This window comes from Solanum tuberosum, unplaced genomic scaffold (assembly GCF_000226075.1).
Source record: "Solanum tuberosum cultivar DM 1-3 516 R44 unplaced genomic scaffold, SolTub_3.0 scf00768, whole genome shotgun sequence".
NCBI lineage: Eukaryota > Viridiplantae > Streptophyta > Magnoliopsida > Solanales > Solanaceae > Solanum > Solanum tuberosum.
This window is the reverse complement of record NW_006239678.1, coordinates 18,030-41,190: the sequence shown is the minus strand read 5'-3', so window position 1 is coordinate 41,190 and position 23,161 is coordinate 18,030. Positions and strand designations below refer to the sequence as shown.

Genomic DNA, 23,161 nt, shown 5'->3' with positions numbered 1-23,161 from the left:
TAGTAAGGAGGAACACGAGCATCATTTGAGGATTGTGCTTGGGATTCTGAAGGAGAAGAAGCTCTATGCAAAGTTTTCAAAGTGTGAGTTTTGGCTTAGTTCGGTAGCATTCTTGGGACATGTAGTGTCCTAAGAAGATTGAGGTAGTTTGAAATTGGGTCAGACATGCTTCAGTTACTGAGATTTGGAGTTTCTTAGGCCTTGTAGGTTATTATCGACTATTTGTAGAGGGGTTCTCGTCCATTGCATCCCCATTAACTAGATTGACCCAGAAGGAAGTGATGTTTCAGTTGTCTGACGAGTGTGAGGTGAGTTTCCAAAAGCTCTGTTGTGATTTTGACCCTACCCGTGGAGGGAGAGGGTTTTGTTGTATATTGTGATGCTTCTCGAATCGGTCTTGGTTGTGTATTGATGCAGAAGGGGAAGGTGATAGCTTATGCTTCGAGGCAGTTAAAGGTTCATGAGATGAACTATCCTATTCATGATTAGGAGTTGGCGGCTGTTGTGTTTGCATTGAAAATTTGGAGGCATTATCTTTATGGTGTGCATTGTGAGGTGTTCACGGATCATCGTAGTCTCTAGTATATATTCAATCAGAGGGATCTCAATTTGAGGCAGCGGAGATGATTGGAGTTGCTCAAAGATTACGACATGACTATTCTTTATCATCCGAGTAAGGCAAATGTGGTAGCAGATGCCTTAAGTCGAAATGCGGTAAGTATGGGTAGTATAGCCTTGTTACAGGCTGGCGAGCGTTCTTTAGCTAGGGATGTCCAATCCTTGGCCAATAGCTTTGTGAGGCTTGATATTTCAGAATTTGGTAAGGTGTTGGCTTATATGGAGGCTAGGTCATCCTTGTTGGAGCAGATTCGAGCTCAACAGTTTGATGATGGTGATTTATATAAGATTAGAGAGCCAAGGTGTCAAAAGGAGAAACCAAGGATACAACTCTTGATAGTGAGGAAGTTTTGAGGATAAAAAGTCGTATTTCTGTTCTTCGGACCGGTGAATTGACTAAATTGATCATGGAGGAGGCACATAGTTCGAGGTACTCTATTCATCTAGAAGCTACTAAGATGTATCGTGACTTGAAGCAGCATTATTGGTGGTGTCATATGAAGAGAGACATAGTAGATTTTGTATCTCGGTGTTTGAATTGTCAGCAAGTGAAGTATAAACACCAAAAGCCTGAAGGTGTGACTCAGAGGATGCCCATACCTGAGTGGAAGTGGGAGCGTATTGCTATGGACTTTGTGGTAGGGTTGCCACGTACCTTGGGTAAGTTTGATGCTATATGGGTCATCGTAGATCAATTGACTAAGTCTGCACACTTCGTACCAGTTCAGACTACCTACAATTCAGAGAAGTTAGCCAAGATCTATATTCCAGAGATAGTTCGTTTGCATGGGGTTCCCCTTTCTATTTTTTTCGATCGTGGAACACAATTTACATCTCTTTTTTGGTGATCTATGCAGAAGGAGTTGGGCACTCGGGTGGATCTTAGTACAGCCTTTCACCCTCAGACTGACGGTCAATCTGAACGGACTATTCAGGTTCTTGAAGACATGTTACGGGCGTGTGTGATCGACTTTTGTGGTCGGTCACTGGGATCAGTTCTTTCCATTAGCGGAGTTTGCTTGCAATAATAGTTACCATTCGAGCATTGAGATGGTACTATTTGAGGCGTTGTAAGGTAGGAGATGTCGATCTCCAATTGGTTTGTTTAATGCATTTGACCATGGGGTACAAATTTGTTGAGGGAGTCCTTGGACAAGGTCAAGTTGATCCAAGATAGACTTGTCATGGCTCAGAGTAGGCAAAAGAGCTATGCAGATCGGAAGGTTCGTAATTTGGAGTTCATGGTTGGAGAGAAGGTTCAATTGAAGGTTTTGCCCATGAAGGGTGTGATGAGATTTGGAAAGAAGGGCAAGTTGAGCCCAAGGTATATTGGTCCTTACGAGATTGTGGAGTGTATTGGTGAGGTGGCATATCAGTTTGCTTTGCCACCTGGTTTGTCGGGTGTTCATTCAGTATTTCATATTTCGATGTTGAAAAAGTATCATCAGGGTGGTGCTCATGTGATTCAATGGGATTCGGTGTTACTTGATCAGAATTTGACTTTTGAAGAGGAGCCGGTAACCATATTGGATAGGCAAATTCGAAAGTTGAGGTCGAAAGAAATTGCTTCAATAAAGGTTCAATGGAAGCATCGTCCGTTGAAGGAGGCTACATGGGAGACCGAGTCAAATATGAGGAGTAAATATCCTTAGCTTTTTGAGCGTTCAGGTACGTTCTATTCTTTTACCGTTCGAGGAAGAACATTTGTTTAAGTGGTAGATAATGTAACGACCCGCTAGGTCGTTTTGAAAACTAGAACTATTTTGACTCTTCTCGTAAAATATAAATGGAATTTTTGAAATATTTGGTAACTACAAATATTTAGTTAATGAATAATTATTAAATAATTAATATAGTTGAATAGTTAATGGGACAAGTCCATGACTTATTTAATTTTTTTTATCACTTGGCCCACATAATTAAAATAAGTTAGAGGGGTTTAATATTATTTTTTATCATAATCTGAGTAAGTAAAAGAAATAAGGGCACACAAACTTACAGGCGAAGACGTGGGCGACTCGATCAGATTGCAGGTGAGTGATGAAAAAAATTTCTAAAGTGTTTCATGTTTTAATTGCTAAGTCTCAAAATAAAATACTATTATATTAGTTAATGTTGTTAAGGAATTAGTAAGTTAGCCAAACTTGGCAGTAGTGTAGCGTTAGTGTTTATTTTCTGGGTTTAGAGAGGGAGAATTATTTTGTTTCCTAGTGCTAAGTGTTGTCTGCTTAATGATTGCCATTAGTGATAGCTTTTTTTTGTTGTTGTTGGAATTAGTATCTGTATGCAGAGATATAGGGGCACATAGGAATTTCGAGGTTCTGCAAGTTTAGTTTTCGTAAATGGTTCAAATTGGTGTATGTTTTTTTATTATTATCACATTATAAATTTAGTTTCTGATATATTAAGATAGGTAATTAATTATTAGGTGTATATTATATGATTAGCATTGAATTTGAGATACTTGGGGAGTTTGAGGCTTAAACTAGGCTTGATTTTTAGGAAATATAAGACGTGACATATTAGTTGGCACCACAATTAGGAGCTTGAATTATAGCAATTTGATGAGTTTTTGGTTTAGGTAAGAAGTGTAGTAATATGAGTGTCTATGACCTCACTTACTTACGAATATTGCATAATTGGTAGATTGGGAACGTTCTGAAACTTTGCGAAAAGGGAAGGAAAAATCTTGAGGATTCGTGGCACGGGTTCGGCATTTAAGGTATGTTAAGACTTTCAGACTTCACTGAAGGACTTTTTTCTAATTAAAGATTAAAAATGAAATAGACCGCGGGTAAGGGCGAAGGATGGGGGTCTCGTACCAATGGTGTGACGGGCATTGGTAAGAGTACCGGTGTTATAAAGCAAAAGTTTATTACTATCGTAGGAGGATTGTAATCCGAGAATGCCAAAGCATATGGGCATTAGTTGATGTATTATTGACTTGAATTCTTTGTGTGATTGTGTTTCTTATTTAAACCCGTATATTTGAAATATGTTGGGTTGGCTTACCTATTGGTTGGGAACATAGGTGCCATCACGACTTGTGAATTTGGGTCGTGATAATACATTATCTGACGATAAATTTTTTTCGTGTGGATATTTATTTTCAACGAAAAAATAACCCTACCTTATTAAACAATACATTCATTTTCACGTGTGTCAAATACTACCCCATTGTAACGACCCGTTAGATTATTTTGAGTCTTAGAACTATTTAGATCCTTCCCGTAAATTTTAAATGAGAATCTTGAACCTTTCATTTATTTATGGTTATTTAGTTAGTGGGTATGTTTTAAATAATATATTATTTAATTGGTGGTTAATGGGCTAAGTCCATATATAATATGATTTATTTAATACCCTATACCCCTTAACTCATATCTACAGATAATTATAAATTATAGTTAAATGAGAGTTGATATTATGTGTGAGTCATTATCACAAAAGGGAGAAACCACATCGGCGCGGACACATAACTATGAGAGAAGAACGAGAAAACTTCAGGGAATTGTCATCACGATCTAATCCTTGTATTTGTAATTATATGAATAGGGCATATGTCATTATTATAATAGTGGGTTGTATAACAAAATTAAGGGGGAAGAAGTGAAAGTTGGATTAGTAACGTACGACAGATTTAAAAGCTTAATGCAATTGCAATTTCAGTTTGCAAATTGGTGGCCAACAATGGTCTTTTGGAGATGAAATATTAGTGGGTAGTTATGGAACAGTGATTAGCCGTTGATGGTATAATTATTAATAAAGAATTGTGAGTTTCTTTAGTACTTTATGTACAATTCCTTCATAGCACTGTTTAGAAGATTCGCTATATTAAATCTTTAGCACTAATAAATTTTATATTGTTATAATTATGATATGAAATTTAGTAATATACTTTATACGAAATTGATTATGTGGGAAGGAATTGAGGTGGGAAAACAATTATAATTATGATCAATTAAGGTGCAATTCATGAGTTGTATGGTTGGAATGGATATTTTGGATGTAACTGTATGGACATGTATTGGCTGCCACTGGTTTACCAGTGGCTTTAATTTTAAATATTGTAAATTTGGTTATCATATTATAAATTAGGTTTTGATATATTGAGATAAATAATTAAATATTAGTTGTATTGTAGTAATTGAGACTTAATCCTAGGTTTAAAATTTGAAACATATGAGACTTGATAAATTAGTTAGTATCAAAATTTAGGAATTTGACTAGAGTTTGGGTGAGTTTTTCGGTTTAGGCTAGGCATATAGTAATATTGGTGTCAATGGACTCGTTAACTTACAAATACTATATATTTGATAGATTGGAAATATTCTGAGACGTTGAAGAAAGGAAAAGCATTGGGGGAATTAGCTTGTTTGACTTCGGCTCTTCGGTAGAGGTAGATTATGATTTATTCTATGTGATAGATAGACTCTTAATAGCGATTGATATTCATTGCGTGATATTGTGAAGTTTTCTATGTACTTGGTTGTTATGGTTTGAATGTTGTCGTGATTGGTCTGTAATCCCAAGGCCGCGAAATCCACAATCTTAAACTTGTTGTATTAAAGTGATGCCTCGAATAAAGAATGTTTAATGAAATACTATTAAGGAAGTCCAAAGATATGATAAAGAATGACAAATGAATTAATGATATATTTGGATCGGGTGTCACGTTCTGACACGGTATTATTAGATCGGGTGTCACGTTCTGACACGGTATTATTGGATTAGGTGTTACATTCTGACACAGTATTATTGGATCGGGTGTCACGTTACGACACGATATTATTGGATCAGGTGTCACATTCCGACACGGTATTATTGGATCGAGTGTCACATTCTGACACGATAACATTAAAGGAAAACATATAGAAACAACGTAATGTGCTCAATCTCCAAGAACTCAATTCCCAAAACAGCTTGGTTTGGAGGCATGAGTCTTCATGTGTGATCTTGATATTATTGACTGATTACGTACTTACGTTAGTGTTGTTGTCACTTGTTCATGTTGGTTGTTGTTTGCCACCTTCTAAGTGCCATAGTTGAATTCATACTATTACTCATTGCATATTAGTTTCTATTTTGAGTTGGCCGATGATATCTATTCAGTACAAGTTGCCCTAACTAACCCCTATTTGTGTTTCTTCATTTTCTTTTGTGGAGTGCATCAAGTGTACCATAGACTTCAACTCGCCCTCATCTCTAGGCACTCTCCAGCACATCAGATTTCAGGGTGAGCTATTCCTTCTAGCTCGTGCTGGATTCTCTCAGTCATGGTATGATGTCCTTAAATTTCGGACATAGACTATCCTACTTATTTATTTTGTTGTCTTTAATATTTTTAGACTTGGTATTTGAGAATAGATGACCTTGATGTGATGACTTTCAGGTGTTGGAAATAATATGTAATAGACTCTAGAGTTTCTTTTATTGGTTACTTTAATAAGTTTTGAGCTTCCGCATTATGGTTGATTTCTGTAAGTTGAACAATTGATATAATTTGGTGTAACACCCCGTATCTGAAAATAGACCTTAATGCAAATTTCCAGAAGTGGCAGGTGCAACCCACAGTTGCCACCCACGGCCCGTGTTGGTGGTCCGTGGTTCGCATCTGCAACCCTCCCCAGAAACTCAGACAAAAACCATTCAAAGGCATGGCCCACGGTCGGACAGGACGGATCGTAGATCAGTCCACGAATCGTCAATCCATCCGTAGGTCAAGGCCCTCAAGACCCCTCCAGAATCCATCCTCTGAAGTCGATCAACGGACTGACAGGATGGATCGTGGATCAGTAGACGGATCGTCGATCAGTCCGTAGGTCGAGACCCTCAAGACCCCCCAGAATCCATCGCTTCAGCAGATTTTAAGTCAAGGATCGTTTGGTCTTTTTCCCTATGCGTTAGACACCTAAACTACGTCGTTTAACCCCTAAACTACGTAGTTTTGATCAGTTTTAGCCTAGTAAACAAACTAAAACTTACCTAAGTCAGATCATTCATCAAAACTTAGAAAAATTAGAACGTAAAAGGAGAAAGAAGTCAAGAACCCTAGTTCAAGAACGCAGCTAGATTCCATCAATTCCAGCACCAAAATTGAAAGATCTCTGTGCAATTCTTCACTAGGTATGTGGGATTTCACTAGTGGGTTCCTTTCGCCCATTGGGTCCCTAGATTTCAGTCAGATTCTTGATTCCCTTGTTATCAACTAGACCTAGGGTTTCTAGAATTTCAGCAGATTATCATGAATTAGTTACTTTATTATTCCTAATCAGTTTATCATGATCTTTAGCATGTTTTAGTATAAACTCCTTCTTCATAATTTCAGAACCCTAGCTATGTAGTTCTTTTAGTTCATGAATTGCACATGCTAGGTCAGATCATTCAGTTATACATGCTCCAGTTATAAATGTTTCATTATCAGTACATTAATGTTGCATTTTCAGTTAGCATGTCAGTAGTTGAGCTATCCAGAATTTACAGCATTTCAGTTATAAATTGCTAAATTACATAATCAGTTGGGAGTAGACTTAATACCGAGTGTACTAGGGTCAGTCACCTGAAAGTCCCAGAACTATGTGCCCCGTAGGTTGTAAGTCCCCTCTGTGGGGAACATTTTTGTGATCACGCCAGTCAAGCCTTTATACCTTTGGTGGTATATTGGGTCCTCTCGATGGGGCGTATACATCGAACTCCACATTTAGCTCATGTGGTTTTATGTCGGTCATTAGTAGTTCCCATAGTTTAGTCAAATTACATTGCATTGACCATGTTATCAGTTCAGCATTCAGTCTCAGCATGTTATAAACTTGGTCACTACATTCAGTTAGCTCATGTTCAGTATACTCAGTATTTCTATCATGTTCAGATTATATCATTGTTTTATTGCTTTGTTCAGTTATGTTATTATTCAGCTTTATTCTATCTTGCATGCTTAGTACTTTTTAAGTACTGACGCATACTCTGCGCTACATCTTCTCGTGATGTACGTTCTAGGTTCTCAGCTTCCAGATCACGCTTAGTATTGGTTCCCGATCTTCAGTTCAGCAGCATCAGTGGTGAGTCCTCATTCTTCGAGGACGAGTGACATGATTATTCTTTTCTTTGTCTTTTAGTCTTTTAGTTTCTAGTTTTGCTAGATCTAGCTGGGGCATGTCCCAACATTTCTAGTCAGTAGAGGCTTTATTTAAGACATAATTAGTTTCAGCTTAAGTGTTAGAGTTTGACTTTTCTATTGTATTTCAAACTCTCAGTTTTCATATATTCAGATTTAGTATATGGGTATTCCCCATCATTTCAGATTATCTCATTTTTAGCTTCCGCACAGTATTTAATGCTTCAGTTTACTTTAGTTTGGTTATGATATGCCAACAAGGTTAGCTTGGGGTCATTTGTGATCCTACGTCCCGTGTCCGCGTCCAGGGGGTAAGCTCGGGGCGTGACAGTTGGGGTTGAATTCGTTGGTTCGCTCATCTAGGAGGTTAAGTGTGGGTGCAACTCATGACTCGTTTTGAATCGTGACAAGGAAGTAGCACATATAATTTGAAAATCATATAAAAAGTATTATAAATCACAATTATTATCAACTTCAAATATTTAAAAGACATAAAAAATTTGATTGACTCTCGAATTTCTCTCACTGCAGTACAAATTGGGACAGAAAAGTAACATATATTATTTGAAAATGACATAAAAAGTAATATAAATCATAATTATTACCAAATTTAAAAAAAAATAAAAATATAAAATTTCAAAATTCTACCCGTTCAGTGCCACATAAATTGGGACTTAGAGAGTAACATATATTAATTAATTATGAAAAATTAGTATAAATCATAATAGATAACAACTTAAAATATTGAAATCATATTAAAATTTGATTGACTGTCTAAATTTCATATGTATCACATAAATTAAGACAAAAATATAACATATATTTGGCTCGTGTTAGCACGGGCTCCTATATCTAGTAATAAAGATACAACATGCCATTTGATTTGGATAATATTTTCTTTTACTTGTTCGTTATTATTTGTTTTATTAAATTATTTTTGTAATGGTTCATTGAAAATTCAAACGAATAGTACTCTAGTTAATTAAATGATTAGTTATAAATAAAAGAAAAATCAAACATAAAGTGAAGGTGCTTGGAGGCATCATTGTACATTGGTACTAAAAACGTGAAGGTAAGAGTGGTTTATGCGTATATTAGTAATACATAAATTAATTTTAAAAAAATATATAAATTAGTTATGCAAGTTTAGTTATAGAATATCTTAATTTTATAAGTAACAAATTTGCTAGGGAATATGATATTAATTACGCATACAAATTTTATACGTGAATAATTTACCTTTCTCAATAATGGGTATTTAAAGGTTATCATAACACACAAGGGAACCATTAATAAGAAATATACAAAGGGCCTATTTGGAAGGATATCCTAATAATTGGATTTGGTGTAATTACATTGTCTTTCATGTTTGGTTAGTCATGTAAGTACTAGTCAGCAAGTAATTAATTGGGTGTAATAGGGTGTAATTGACAAGGGGTAATTACACTTTCCAATTCACAGGGGGAGGCTGTGAATTGTTGGTAATTACAAGTTGATTACTTTTTAATTTTTTCCTTTTATTTCTATTTTTATTTTTTTGTTTCAATGTATATTTTACTTTTATTATTTTAAACTAGGTAATTTATCCACGCTCCCCGCGGTCATAAATAATAATTGCATTAAACTTGTAAATAATTCTTTCCTAATATCCATACATTAAAAATAATGAAAAAATAGGTTCTTAAAAAAATATTAACAATATTTCAATTTGATTAGTTATCATTATCACATAACTCAAGAACATCTAATGAATGAATTATTCAGGAAATAATAAATCACTGGTTCTTTAATCAACATTAAAAAGAAAATAAAGAAGAAAATAAGAATATATATATACAAAGGCATTTCGTAAGAAAAAGAACACATTTAAGTTGCATAGATTATTATACAATTGTGATATATGTCTCTGTGAAAAATTCAAAAAATTGTTAACAGATTCAAAAAAAAAATTACGCTTGAACATGAAAGCAATTATATCTTTTGAACTTACATAATGAATTTCTTCAATTGATAAGTGAAAAACTTCATATCTATGTAAAAATAGATAATATGTAAGTGGTTCTTTAATCAACATTAAAAGGAAAATAAAGTAGAATATAAGAATTTATATACACAGGCATTCGTAAGAAAAAGAACACATTTAAGTTGCATAGATTATTATACAATTGTGATATATGTCTCTGTGAAAAATTCAAAAAATTGTTAACAGATTCAAAAAAAAAATTACGCTTGAACATGAAAGCAATTATATCTTTTGAACTTACATAATGAATTTCTTCAATTGATAAGTGAAAAACTTCATATCTATGTAAAAATAGATAATATGTAAGCTTATTTATAGTACTTTTAAGTTGTAGAATTTTATATAGAATATCAAAACATGAATTCTTGAAACTGAGTACCATAATTATTTTCTGCACAATGAATATATATACTATATATGTATATGTTCAATATAACCGGAGACAATAACTTTTTAGAACATAAACAATAGAGTTTAAAACATGTACTCAAAAACAACAATTAATATCATAAGTATAAATTAATGACTTTAAAAAAATACCAAGATATGTAAAAATAGAATGAAACAGAAAGGAAAAAATCGACTGCACTGAATGCACAGTGCCCCTTAAGAAAATTATTCCCCTCTAATACCTGAGGTTTACGGAAATAAATCCTCTTAGGATAGAACACTTTTATTCACCAACGTATTGATACAAAAACAATGGTGTCAGTAAGCCACTCAACAGGAGCAAAGTACACAAATATTTAATTAGAAAAAATAAGAAGAAGAAGAAGTAGTAGTAGTAATTCAGAATTTTCGTTGTTTTAAAAGGAAATCCCTCTATTTATTGAAGTTGTTCAGAATTTTCGTTGTTTTAAATGAGAGGAAATCCCTCCATTTATAGACAACAAAGGGTAGTGTGAACAAATATTTATTGTACTTTATCATAAAAGTCACAACTCTTTGGAAAAGTCATAACCCTTCGGAAATGTGACAACCTTTCATAAACGTCATAACCTTTCATAAAAGTCGCAACTCTTCATAAAAGTCACAACTTTTCATAAAAGTCACATCTTAGGCCCACCTACGTGACGCCACCACAAACCAGAATTCCCTTTTAATTTATTTATTTACCAAACTAGCCTTTCCCTTTCATGAAAATTTGTGAAATTTATGAAAAGTTGCGACTTTAATGAAGAGTTGCGACTTTTATGAAAAGTTGTGACTGCTATGAAAGAATGTGACCTTTACGAAGGGTTGCAACTTTTTCAAATAGTTATGACCTTTCCGATAAGGCACAATAAACATTTGTTCACACTACCCTTTGTTGTCTATACATAGAGGGATTTCCTCTCATTTTAAAACAACAAAATTTTGGACCTCTTCTTCTTCTTCTTCACAATTAAATATTTGTGTACTTTGCTCCTGTTGAGTGGATTACTGACACCATTTCTTATGTTACAGATCCTGGTAGGTATTTTTACAGTCATTAATTTATGCTTATATTATTAAGGATAAATGAAAAGATGTAATAATTATCATTTTCATTTACATTATTAATGTCTTTTACTACATAATCTTGTATGTTCTTAATATAGTGTTTTAGTTTTAATGACTGATAGGTTTTAAGTATTATTTTATGAATTCTATGATATTAAATTCCCGCGCAAAGCGCGGGTAATTTTACTAGTATATATATATATATATATAATTCTTTTTAATTTTAATATTCTAATATTTTTTTCTTATTTTATATTATTTATATCTCATTTATTTATCATTCTCAACCTTTACTTAAGGGGTTTTATAAATTTTTCATATTATCTATATCTAAAATAAAATTATTGGTATAATTTTGTTAGTATTCTAGTTTCTAAATTAAGGGATAAGGGTCTGAAAAATACCCCAACTTTGGTCGGATTTGCTGTTGCGATACTAAACTTTCATAAGGACCTATTACCTCCTTACACTATTTAATACCGTATTTTTTACCCCCTGAACTATTTAATAGTGTGTTTTAAAGGTATATATGTGCCCACGTGGACACATTACTATTTATAATTTTGCATTATTTTTTATGTCCACGTGGGCAAATATATATGTTTAAAATACGGTATTAAATAGTCTAGGGAGGTAATAGGTCCTCATGAAAGTTTGGTACCGCAACAGCAAATCCGACCAAAATTGGGGTATTTTTCAAACCCCTATCCCCTAAATTAAAGTAGAATTCATTATTGAATAAAGTTATAGACTTATGTTTTTATTTTCTTTTAAATCATATTTATGTATGCTATGCTGAAATTTGACATAAGAGTATTATACTAAATATTTTGTTTTGAATTAAGAAATTTGTGTTATATTTTCAATATCATTTGTTTTAAGAGAATTAACTCGATTTTTTCATTGCATGCTATTTTTTTAAAGTTAGACTTGATAGATTATCTTTTTGTCAAATGTTTTATAATTTTGTGAATTTATATTTATAATATTAATCTTTTTGTCAAACATGCATTCCAAGATGTTCATAGAATTTTTGTACTTTTATTTTTTATGATTAAATTCAATTAAAATATACTAATTTGACAAATATAAATCAATTATTTTTCTAATATTAGTTAAGAACATATGTTTATTAATTAATATATTTTAAAACGACAATATATATCTTAAATATTCAATTTAATATCATTTCTAAAAGCCCTTATCTGTCTAATATAAATTTTTAATTTTAAATAATTAATTTCATTTTCAAAATTCAATATAACCTTATGATTTACACTTGTGCAACCAAACAGTACACTTGTATTTTTAATTTCAAAAATTCAATTTAACTTCATGATAACTTATTTGGTGATTTTTTTTGTGTGAATATTTTTCTCCCATCTAACAAAGATATCATATATTCGTTATTCGGTAATTCATAATAGCTTATCTAGTAATAAATCTTTGTAGTGTGGATTTTTTTTCCACCCAACAAATATCATCCTAATATCATTAATTGACACATTCATTGTCACATGATTCATAATAAATTATCCGACGACAATTTTTTGTCGTGCCTATATTTTCTCACACGAAAGAATAATTCTAACCTATTAAACAACAAATTCACTTTCACGTGACTTATGATAGATTTATCCAACGATTGGTCTTTTCTGTGTGAGTATTTTTTTTCCACTTGTCAAGTATTACCTCACCTCATTAAACGACATATTATTATCACATTATTCGTAATTGCCTAGTAGTTAACATGTTTTTTCTCTAGTGAATTTCCCTATCACAACTTTTCATTTTCATTGACCAATACGTTCATTTCTACGCGACTTATGATAAATTATCTAGTGATTAATTTGTTTTGCGTGAATACTTTATTTCCACTTGTCAAATATTATCCACCTTACTAAATGACATATCATCACCACGTAATTTGTGAACGGCTAACTTTCAAATGTTTTTTCTTGTGTGAATCCTCTTGTAAGTTTTTTTTTTATTTTCATTAATCAATATGTTCATTTCCACGTGACAACTTACCTGACAAGGAATATTTTTTTATACTTGTAAAATATCACTACTATAATAAAGCGACAAATTCACAGTCACGTTGATCCTTTTCTGTTATAATAAAATCATAATGGGCAAAATTATATATGTTGGGATAATATTATTAAATAATCATCTTACTTTTTGAATTGTTTTCAAATTTTTATATTTTTCTACGTAGTTTATATAGTTTTTTGGGATTTGTTGGCACAAATTTTGCACATTTATGTGCATATTTTTTTTTTTTGGTGATTTAATTAATAATTTATTTTTAATTTTTGTGTACAGATATATTAAGACAATTAAAATAAAAGGAAAGAACAGTAAGTTATTGTTGAATTTTGTAATAGTATGAATAAAAATGAATGATTTTTTATTTTTTGTTTGTGCTTTTATCTTTTTTTAGAAAAGACATACTTTTTTATATGATAAATTTATCAAAGAAAAAATCACTAGTGGTTATGACTTTGGAATGTGTAATATTCTAAATAGAAATTTTAATCTAACTAAATTGTACATGTCCTAATTAAAATATCCCCCTCTATTTTATTAAAAAAAACCTCACCTTTATCAAACAATATATTAATTATCTGACAATGAATATTTTTTTATACTCGTCAAATATCACTACTATAATAAAACAACAAATTCACAATCACATTGATCCTTTTCCGTTATAATAAAATCATAGTGGACAAAAATATATATGTTGGGATAATATTATTAAACGATCATCTTACTTTATGAATAGTTTTCAAATTTTTGCATTTTTCTACGTTGTTTATATAATTTTTTAGATTTATTGGCACAAATTTTGCACATTTATGTGCATATTTTTTTGTTTTAGTGATTTAATTAATAATTTATTTTAAAATTTTTATGCACGGTTATAATAAGACAATAAAAATAAAAGGAAAGAACTATAAGTAATTGTTGAATTTTGTAACAGTATGAATAAAAATGTGATTTTTTATTTTTCGTTTGTGTTTTTTCTTTTTGAAAAGACATACTTTATAAAATGATAAATTTGTCAAAGAAAATATCACTAATGGTTATGACTTTGGAATGCGTAATATTCTAAATATAAATTTTAATCTAACTAAATTTTACATGTCTTAATTAAAACATTCACCTCTATTTTATTAAACAAAATTATCTTTATCAAACAATATATTAATTATATCATGATTTATAATTACTTATTTAATCATGAGTCTTTTTATATGAATCTCTTTTTCATTTGTCAAATATCACTAATAAATCACACAATACATTATATAGTAAAATCATAATCAACATAAATTATTTTCACTTGAAATAATTTAAGAACTTAAAATTTTCAAATAACAAACAACTTATCATCTTGATTATAATTTTTACAATTTTATTTTGAGAAGAAAAATATTGTTAAAATTTTTAATGTCGCATAGTAAATTTCAATCTGCTTTCTAATTAAAAGTCAAAATAAATATAGCAAAACGGTTCTTTTACTTTCATTTTTCAAATTTAAATTTTTCATGAATTATGTAAATAAAATAATTTTATCTTCTAATAATATTTGGGATTACTTCTAGATTTAAAAGACATTTTATTATATCATGAATATATTTAAATTAACATCATAAGATTTAAAAATCATTAAAAATAATAATAATAGTATTTATCCAGTGGACTGAAGACAACTAAATAGAAAATAACATATTTATGTATATGATTGATTTTATAATAGTGTAAATGAAAAAATGAAAAGTTTTTTTGTCCTTAAATAAAAGACATGAATTTTTATATGATTAATTTATTTTAAAATATCACATACAATTTAAATTTTAGGTATAATTAAGCTTTTAATTAGTCATTGTAATCTAATTTTAATGACACATATCTTAATTAACTCAACCGTACCCTCATTAAATGACACATTTTATTATTATTTGATTCATGATAACTTATCAGGTGTCCTTTCTTTGAGTGAACATTTTTCTCCCATTTATCAAATATCACCCCACACTCAATTAACGACACATATTCATTACCGCATGACTTATAATAACTTATTTAATGATAATTTTTTTGTGTGTGAAGCTTTTTTCCACCTGACAAATAACATCTTAATATCATTAAACAACACATTCATTATCACACGATTCGTGATACATTATCTGGCGACAAATTTTTTCGTGTGGATATTTGTTTTCAACGAAAATATAACCCTACCTTATTAAACAATACATTCATTTCACATGACTTATAATACATTACCTGACAATTGAATCTTTTCGTGTGAAGTGCACACTTTTTTTGCACTTGTCAAATACTACCCCACCTCATTAAACGATATTTCATTATCATGTTATTCATAATTGCCTATCTGTTAACATGTTTTTTCTCATGTGAGTCCTCCAGCCAAGTTTTTTTATTTTCATTAACTATACGTTCATTTCCACGCGACTTATGATAAAGTATCTGATGATTGATATTTTTCGTGTGAGTGCGTATTTTTTTTGCACTTGTCAAGTATTACCTTATCTCATTAAATGACATATCATTATCACATTATTTGTAATTATCTATTTGTCAACATGTTTTTTCTCATGTGAGTCCTCCGGTCAAATTTTTTTCATTTTCATTAACTTTACGTTCATTTTCATGTGACTTATGACAAATTATCTGACGATTAATTTTCTTCGTGTGAATACTTTCCTTCCACTTGTCTAATCTTATCCCACTTTATTAAATGACACATATTTTCATCACATTTTTCATGATTGCCTAACTGTCAACATGTTCGTGTGACTCCTCTAACATAATTTGTTCATATACATTAACCAATACATTCATTTCCACGTGATAACTGTCATGTCCCAAAAATGGACATGATGACACTTGTCTATTCCCACCAAGACAAGTCAGCCTCAACCCAACGAAACGAAAGAAAACGGAAAGATAAAGCAAGAACAAGATAAAAGCAGAAAATTTATTCATTTTATTAATACCCCAAAACCTGGTTGTCACGTGTAAAAGTCACTAATACATAAAGTACAGAATTAAGAAATAAGTACAAGTCTCAAGTCTTTGTTTCCCAAATAGAACAAAACATAAAAAGAAGAACTAGACGGTCAGTCGGGATAACAAACAACTACCTCTCAATAGTTCTTTGACAAGCCTCAGAGATGGGAGAGAAGAGAATCACACGATATCGAGTTCGAAACCTACACAAATGTAGAAGCAAGGAGTGAGTATCAATAACACGATACCCAGCAAGAAACCTAATAAACAAGGCAACTAGCTAGAAATCGAATACTCCTTTCATCTCAACAGAACCTCCTTAAACTACAACCTGCACAGAAATCAGCTCAACCTAACAATTCTACAATACAACGCTCACAAGGCTCAATAAACACAATCCAATAGTTACAATTCTAACAACCAACACGTATCAAGTAAGTCAAAATCACAAGTAACAAGTGTATCAATCACAATTAACAAGTAAATCAAACATAAGCATCATAATGCATCAAATCACAATAATCAATCACTAGCCGAAACCATTTTCTATTGGCTTTACATCATGTCACTAGGCGGAACCATTTCCCATCAACTTTATATCATGTCACTAACCGAAACCATTTTCCATCGACTTTTATATCATATCACTAGCCGGAACTATTTCCCAACGGCTTTATATCACCAGCCGAAACCATTTCCCATCAGCTTTATATCATATCACTAGCCGGAAATGACCTCGGCTCATATCATCGCTAGCCGGAAATGACCTTGGCTCATATCAATCACTAGCTGGAAATGACCTCGTCTCATATCAATCACTTGTCGGAAATGACCTTGGCTTTATAACATTTGTCAGAAATGACCTCGGCAACATTAGCTATCACATGTCCCATCATAGCATTTCAAATGAATGCACACAAACAATATCACACCACACGGAAGAGACAATAATATATATATATATATATATACACACACAATTCAAGTCCACTTTCATACTGTTAAGAATTTCATCAATCAATCAACAAGGGTTACAACAAGGCAATTCACAAACATCACATTACCTAAATTGACCCAAAAATCCATTTCTGAAAACGAGGGATATTTCTGAAAATTTGTATAAAATCACATTATCCAAATATTTTGGAACTCCATAGTTAAAATCTCATTGAAAAAAGAGTTGAAATCCTGCTCAAAACTCTAATTTACTTACACAAGTTCATGAGAAAAACCCTCAATACTCAGATTTGAAACCCCGACTCCAAGCTGAAATGTTTTTGAAAAGATCTTACCCATGCTTAGGAATGTTCAAATATGAAATTTCATCAGAAATGAAGTTATGACTTTAAAATCCTCAATTTATCAAACTTTAACTTTACTTGGAAAAAACTCAAATTCTCAAGCTTCTACGCGATTAATATGATGAAAATAATTGATGAATCAACAAGTTTATGTCAAAAATAGTTTACCCATAACAAAAGGATCCTAAATATACACTTTTCATCAAAATCTAAGTTCAAATCAATAAAAACCTAGTTTTCTCCAAAAATTACACGGATAAGGATAAAAACCAGATGAAGAAATTATGAGAAAATACTGAAATGAGGATTGGGCACCAACTCCCATATTAAATAAAAAAGAATGCCTCAAGAATCACTTCTTTTCGAGCTCTAAAACTCAGAATATGCTAAAGATATCAAATAAACACAGTCTAAAATTTTAAACAGTTGAACAACAGTAGTTGCACTAGAAAATCAACAACTTTTATTTCACTAAAAAGCCCGTAAATTCTTCATACGATAGAGAAATGATCCGATTTGTTTTCCCTAAATGTCTTAAATAATGATACAGACGTGCTCGTCCGATCGAAATTCAATTTCGTATTCATTTGCCTAGTCAAATATCATTCATGCTCGATAAACAATTATTTCATAATCATGATAAAAGTCCAATCTCGGTGTCACGACCCGGGGGTACACCCCGAATGCGACACAGCGTACTCGACCCCGAAGGGGTCTCATACAACCCTCATAGCATTCTTGAACATAAGAACATAGGAAAATAGAGAAGAATTTTAAGACTTTCTTTACAATCGAAGACATTTTCATTAAAAAGCAAGCGGAAGACTTTCTAGACTTTTATATACTATGTCTCAAACCATCTAATACTTTGAATACAACATTGGGACTTAGCCCATATAAAAGCTTTAACATAAACTAAAAGACATAAGGGGAACATAATGGGTTTTGTCCTCGAAACTATGAGGACTCACCAAGTCTTCATCTTCAAGTACCTTAGAAACTTACTCCTCAAGCCAAGAAGACCAATATCTCCAAACCCTACACTTTGGTAAAAATGGAGAAGAATGGGGTTAGCACAAAAAGTACTAAGTATGGAAGCCATGCAAAAACATGCTTAAAAGGACATTTAGTTTGAAAGTCATGATATATGTCATTTTAGTAAAACTTCATGACATTGATAAAAGAGGCATAATATAAGTCACAACCAACATTCAAGTCACATTTTCACATTTGAACAAGATCAACATATAAACCTTTACCTTTACCGTAAGCCTTCACCTCAAGTAACCCTCAAGCTATACCTTGTGCAATGTATGGATAGCGTCTCATACCACCACCCACACTAAGGCACCACCTTAAGGTCACCAAAAGTGAACTTACCATTCATCCTTTCCACCTTTACACAATAAAGCATATAAGAGACATAAACAATACATGAGTCACACCATCACATTAAGACTAACCTCTAAGACAAATCTAAGTCATACTTGTGCAATGTGCAAGTAGCATCTGATACTTCTACTCACACTAAGTATTCCTTTGAAGTCACCATAGACAAGGCACATTCATATACAATAAGTCATGACAAGGAAGTAACTCACGATACAATCCAAGTATAGCATGCATCTTTACATTTCAGCATATAAGTCAACATTCATCAATAGCTTCATTTAGAGGACCTTCATTCATTAAACATTAGACCAACATTCTTCATTAACTTCATTTAGAAGACTTTTATTCATTAGTCATGAAGACTTAGAGAACTCACTATGACCCTATCAAAGCCTACTCGTCCAATGCATGGATGACATCCCATACTACCACCCACACTTCATAGAACTTCTCAAGAAACCATAATGCACATCTCACATGATGGGAATATGCATTAACCGACATAGACCATGAGAGCTAAATCATGGAATCCGGTGTCATATGACCCCATACCAAAGAAAGGTGTTCTACTTGCCTAAGGTAGAACGGTAACATTAGCTCGAATGGAATCCGCTAGCTAATATCCTATGTGGGCACATAGTTATGGGATATGAAGATGTTCATTGGAACTTTAGCCTAACATTGGGAGAGTTAATTTCCATCTTACCATATCCACTTGGTGCTTAGCCTCCATTCCCATAGAGTAGTTCATTCACATTAACATCATTGTACTTGAGAGGGCTACCAACACTAGGTCCGACCCAAAGTACATTACTCAAGAAAGGGCCACCATCACTAGGTCTACCGATTCAAGGTACATTAGGGATAGCTCATTGACTTTCCAAGAAGAGTGCCATAAACATTGGGTTTACCCATACAAGGTCATCATTTCACACATGAAAGGGCTACCAACACTAGGTCTACCGATTCAAGGTTCATCACATTCGTTCCTAGACTCATCATGAAGGGCTACCAATACTAGGTCTACTGATTCATGTCATAGCCTAGAATATTTCATCATTCATTTATGAAAGGAATGTCATTGGCCTATCGATTCATATTTATCAAATCAAGACACATTCATTACACAAGAGAGGATGCCTAAGCCTACCAACTCAAGATTCAATAATACTTTCATTCATTCAAGAAGAGGGTGCCTAACCCTACCAATTCAAGATACACATTCACTTTTACATTCATTCATACAAGAAAAGGATACCTAAGCCTACCAATTCAAGAGATCACATTCAACATAGCTTTCATCTATCAAGAAGAGGGCACCTAAGCCTACCAATCCAAGATAGAACATTACATTATAGAATCCCTTCACATTCAATCATCATCATTCACGAGTGTCAATTGAGAATATACTATCAACAACAACACAATTACATTCTATACAAGATCATCACTCTATCATTGAAATCACATGCATATCCTTCACATTATACATAGTAAGTAAACACCTCCACCTTTCAATTGGATCAACATCTCTAGCACAATTCTACTTCAACATGTAATTAGCTCATAAATTGCCCTTTCAAGGCCATGATCAAAATTCACCAACACACCAACAATTTACTACAACTAAGGCATGTATAATGATACAATTCAACAATCTAAATTCATTTAGGCATAATCCATCAACATTCATTCATGATCAACAAACACACTTCATAAGGTACAATTTAGGAATTGAGAGAAATCATGGGTTCATAGAGTGTTTTCATCTTAAATCATCAATTAAACACCAATACAATCATATATTGTCATTAGAAACCATTTGAAAACGTTTGATGAAAGAACCCATGAGATTGAGTGAAACTTTAGATTTTTCATACTTTGAAATCACTTTGGATTTGGCTCCTTGAATGAAAAGTTAGACAAGGATCAAGACCACCATACCTTAATAGATGAAATCCATGAAAATCCACTCAAATAGCCCTCCTCTTCAAGCCCTAAGTATTCTTCATTCTCTTGGTCTTCAATGGAGTTCTAGAGAGAAGATATTTGGAGAGGGAGGGGTTTTGATTTGGGGAATTTGAATAATGAAATCTAAAATATCATTTTATTGTTTTAATATTCTTAAAATATCTTAATAACCCTAAAATAACCGTCCATACACTCCTAGCTAGGCCGAACCAAGATAACAAATACAGGTTCAATTGATTCCCTGGACTCACGATTGACAGACCGTGCTGCTGGTCTGTGGTCTGGGGCTGGGGCATAGTCTGGAGGGGCTTGACCTACGGAGGCCATCCATGGGGCATGGATGGACCTACGGGGCATGGACCCCTTCCGTAGGTCACCACATTTTGGCCAACTTTCATCAATTGGGGCAGCCCTGGGGGTTAAGCTTAGGGTCCTCCTCAAGGACCCCTAGGGTGGTCCATGGGGAGTCGTACCTTGACTTTTAACTCCTAAAGCCCTCAACCATGACTCAGGACAACATCAAATTTCACACCAAACTCAAACACACACACGTTAGGCTCTAGTTTTACTTATTCGTTTTTAGGGTCGTTACACTCGGCTTAGCGAAAATGAACCAAACTTTAAAGATCATTCCTATAATTCATTGTCAAACTTTGGGAAGTACTGGAATAATTTGACGTTAAAATTAATAACGAACCTTTTAGTTGACACAAATTGTTGAAACAACGCCAAAACACACTAAAAGCTTAAAAACTAACTCAAACCTCATTCGGAACCTCCCGAACACAAACCAAATATGCTACAAATATGGAAATGATATTTCGGAGTCAATGAAATCATCAAAACACCCAAAAAAGGTCACCTTAGCTCGTCTAATGACTCAAAATTAAATCAAAAGCCTTGAGACCCAAGCCAATAGTCTTACTAACCCAAAAGTCCTGTTTGGAAGCTGGTGGAACTTTCATTCCGAGACTCGTAGATTATATGTTTTAAGGGAGATCAATTTTGGGCCAGCCCATAATCCATTTTCTTCCAATTTTTAACGGAGACCAATTTTGGGCCAGCCCAACTCCAATCAGCAGCCCACTTCTCCTTAGCCCAATACCCAACCCAATTTTTTAACAAGACCCAACGTACAACATACATCAACAATACCATACAACCCTTATTCTTCTTCAAACCCAGAAGTTCTTCTTCTTCCTGCAAAGTGCAAACCTAGACGAACCAGTGAGCGGGGAAACCCAGGAACGAAAATGCAAAAATCACGCAGCCCAGCGACCCAAATCACAACCCTGAATCCATCGCGCGTCCTCTCTGTACTAGACCATTGGAGAATCGAGACAGATGTTGAAATCATGTTGAGAATGGTACTAATTCGAGCTGGCCGACCTTATCCCTTCAAGAGAGGTTCGAATTTTGAATTTGAGTTTCCCCCTCCCCTAGATTCATCTCCAATCTTTGATTTCTTTCATTATTTTTTGTTGAAAATTGTGGAGTTGAGGGAATCTTGATGTTGTTCCTTAGTCATTTCGTGGACCCAGACATTATTTTGATTTTTGAAATTTCATCTAGGTTCGAATTTGAAATTCTTCCCCTCCCCCAAATTCATCTCGGTTTTTTTGTTGAAAATTGTGGAGTTCAGGGAATCTTAATTGTTTCTGGATTTTTTTTGTTGATAAAAAGTTGATTTTCTTGAGGTATCTGAAACATTCATCTTTACCTTCTTTTCTTGATTTTCCTTCCTCAATTTTTTGTCGCAGAAACAAAATCTCCAGAAAACTAACTTAGCAGTAAGGTGTGGTTGATAAGTACTTCTCGACATTATGAATAAATATGAAGGTTTTTATTTCTGGGTTTTACATGGTGGTTTATGATTCTTTTTTAACTGAATTACTTTTCTACAGATTGTGCAAAAACTTTTGTTGCTGATGTTACTGTTCGGCATTCCTCTCTTTATGCGGATGCAGGAGTTTCTGTCTCAGGCTGATAGTTTGACAGCTATATTAAGGTACTTAATTCATGTGCTTTTGTATCTCTTCAATGTGTTGTAAATGTCTACTTAGATGACGCTAGTCTTATATGCCTCAGTACATGGATATAACAATCTAAATCCTTGTTCAGTTCCCAAAATAGAAAAAAAATTAAAATGCCAAAGTCGAGAGAAAATTCACTTTCTCATGATCATTTTATTTACTTATTTGGAGAAAGGAAGGG

General features: G+C 32.9%; 1 protein-coding gene across 1 annotated transcript; it reads left to right on the top strand.

Moving 5' to 3' along the window:
- The first annotated feature begins 1,802 nt into the window (after positions 1–1,802).
- LOC107059019 (uncharacterized) lies at positions 1,803–22,934 on the top strand. Its single transcript, XM_015305387.1, has 2 exons — positions 1,803–2,256; positions 22,852–22,934. Exons 1-2 carry the CDS (start codon positions 1,803–1,805, stop codon positions 22,932–22,934), a joined length of 537 nt encoding a protein of 178 aa, XP_015160873.1.
- The last annotated feature ends 227 nt before the right edge of the window (positions 22,935–23,161 follow it).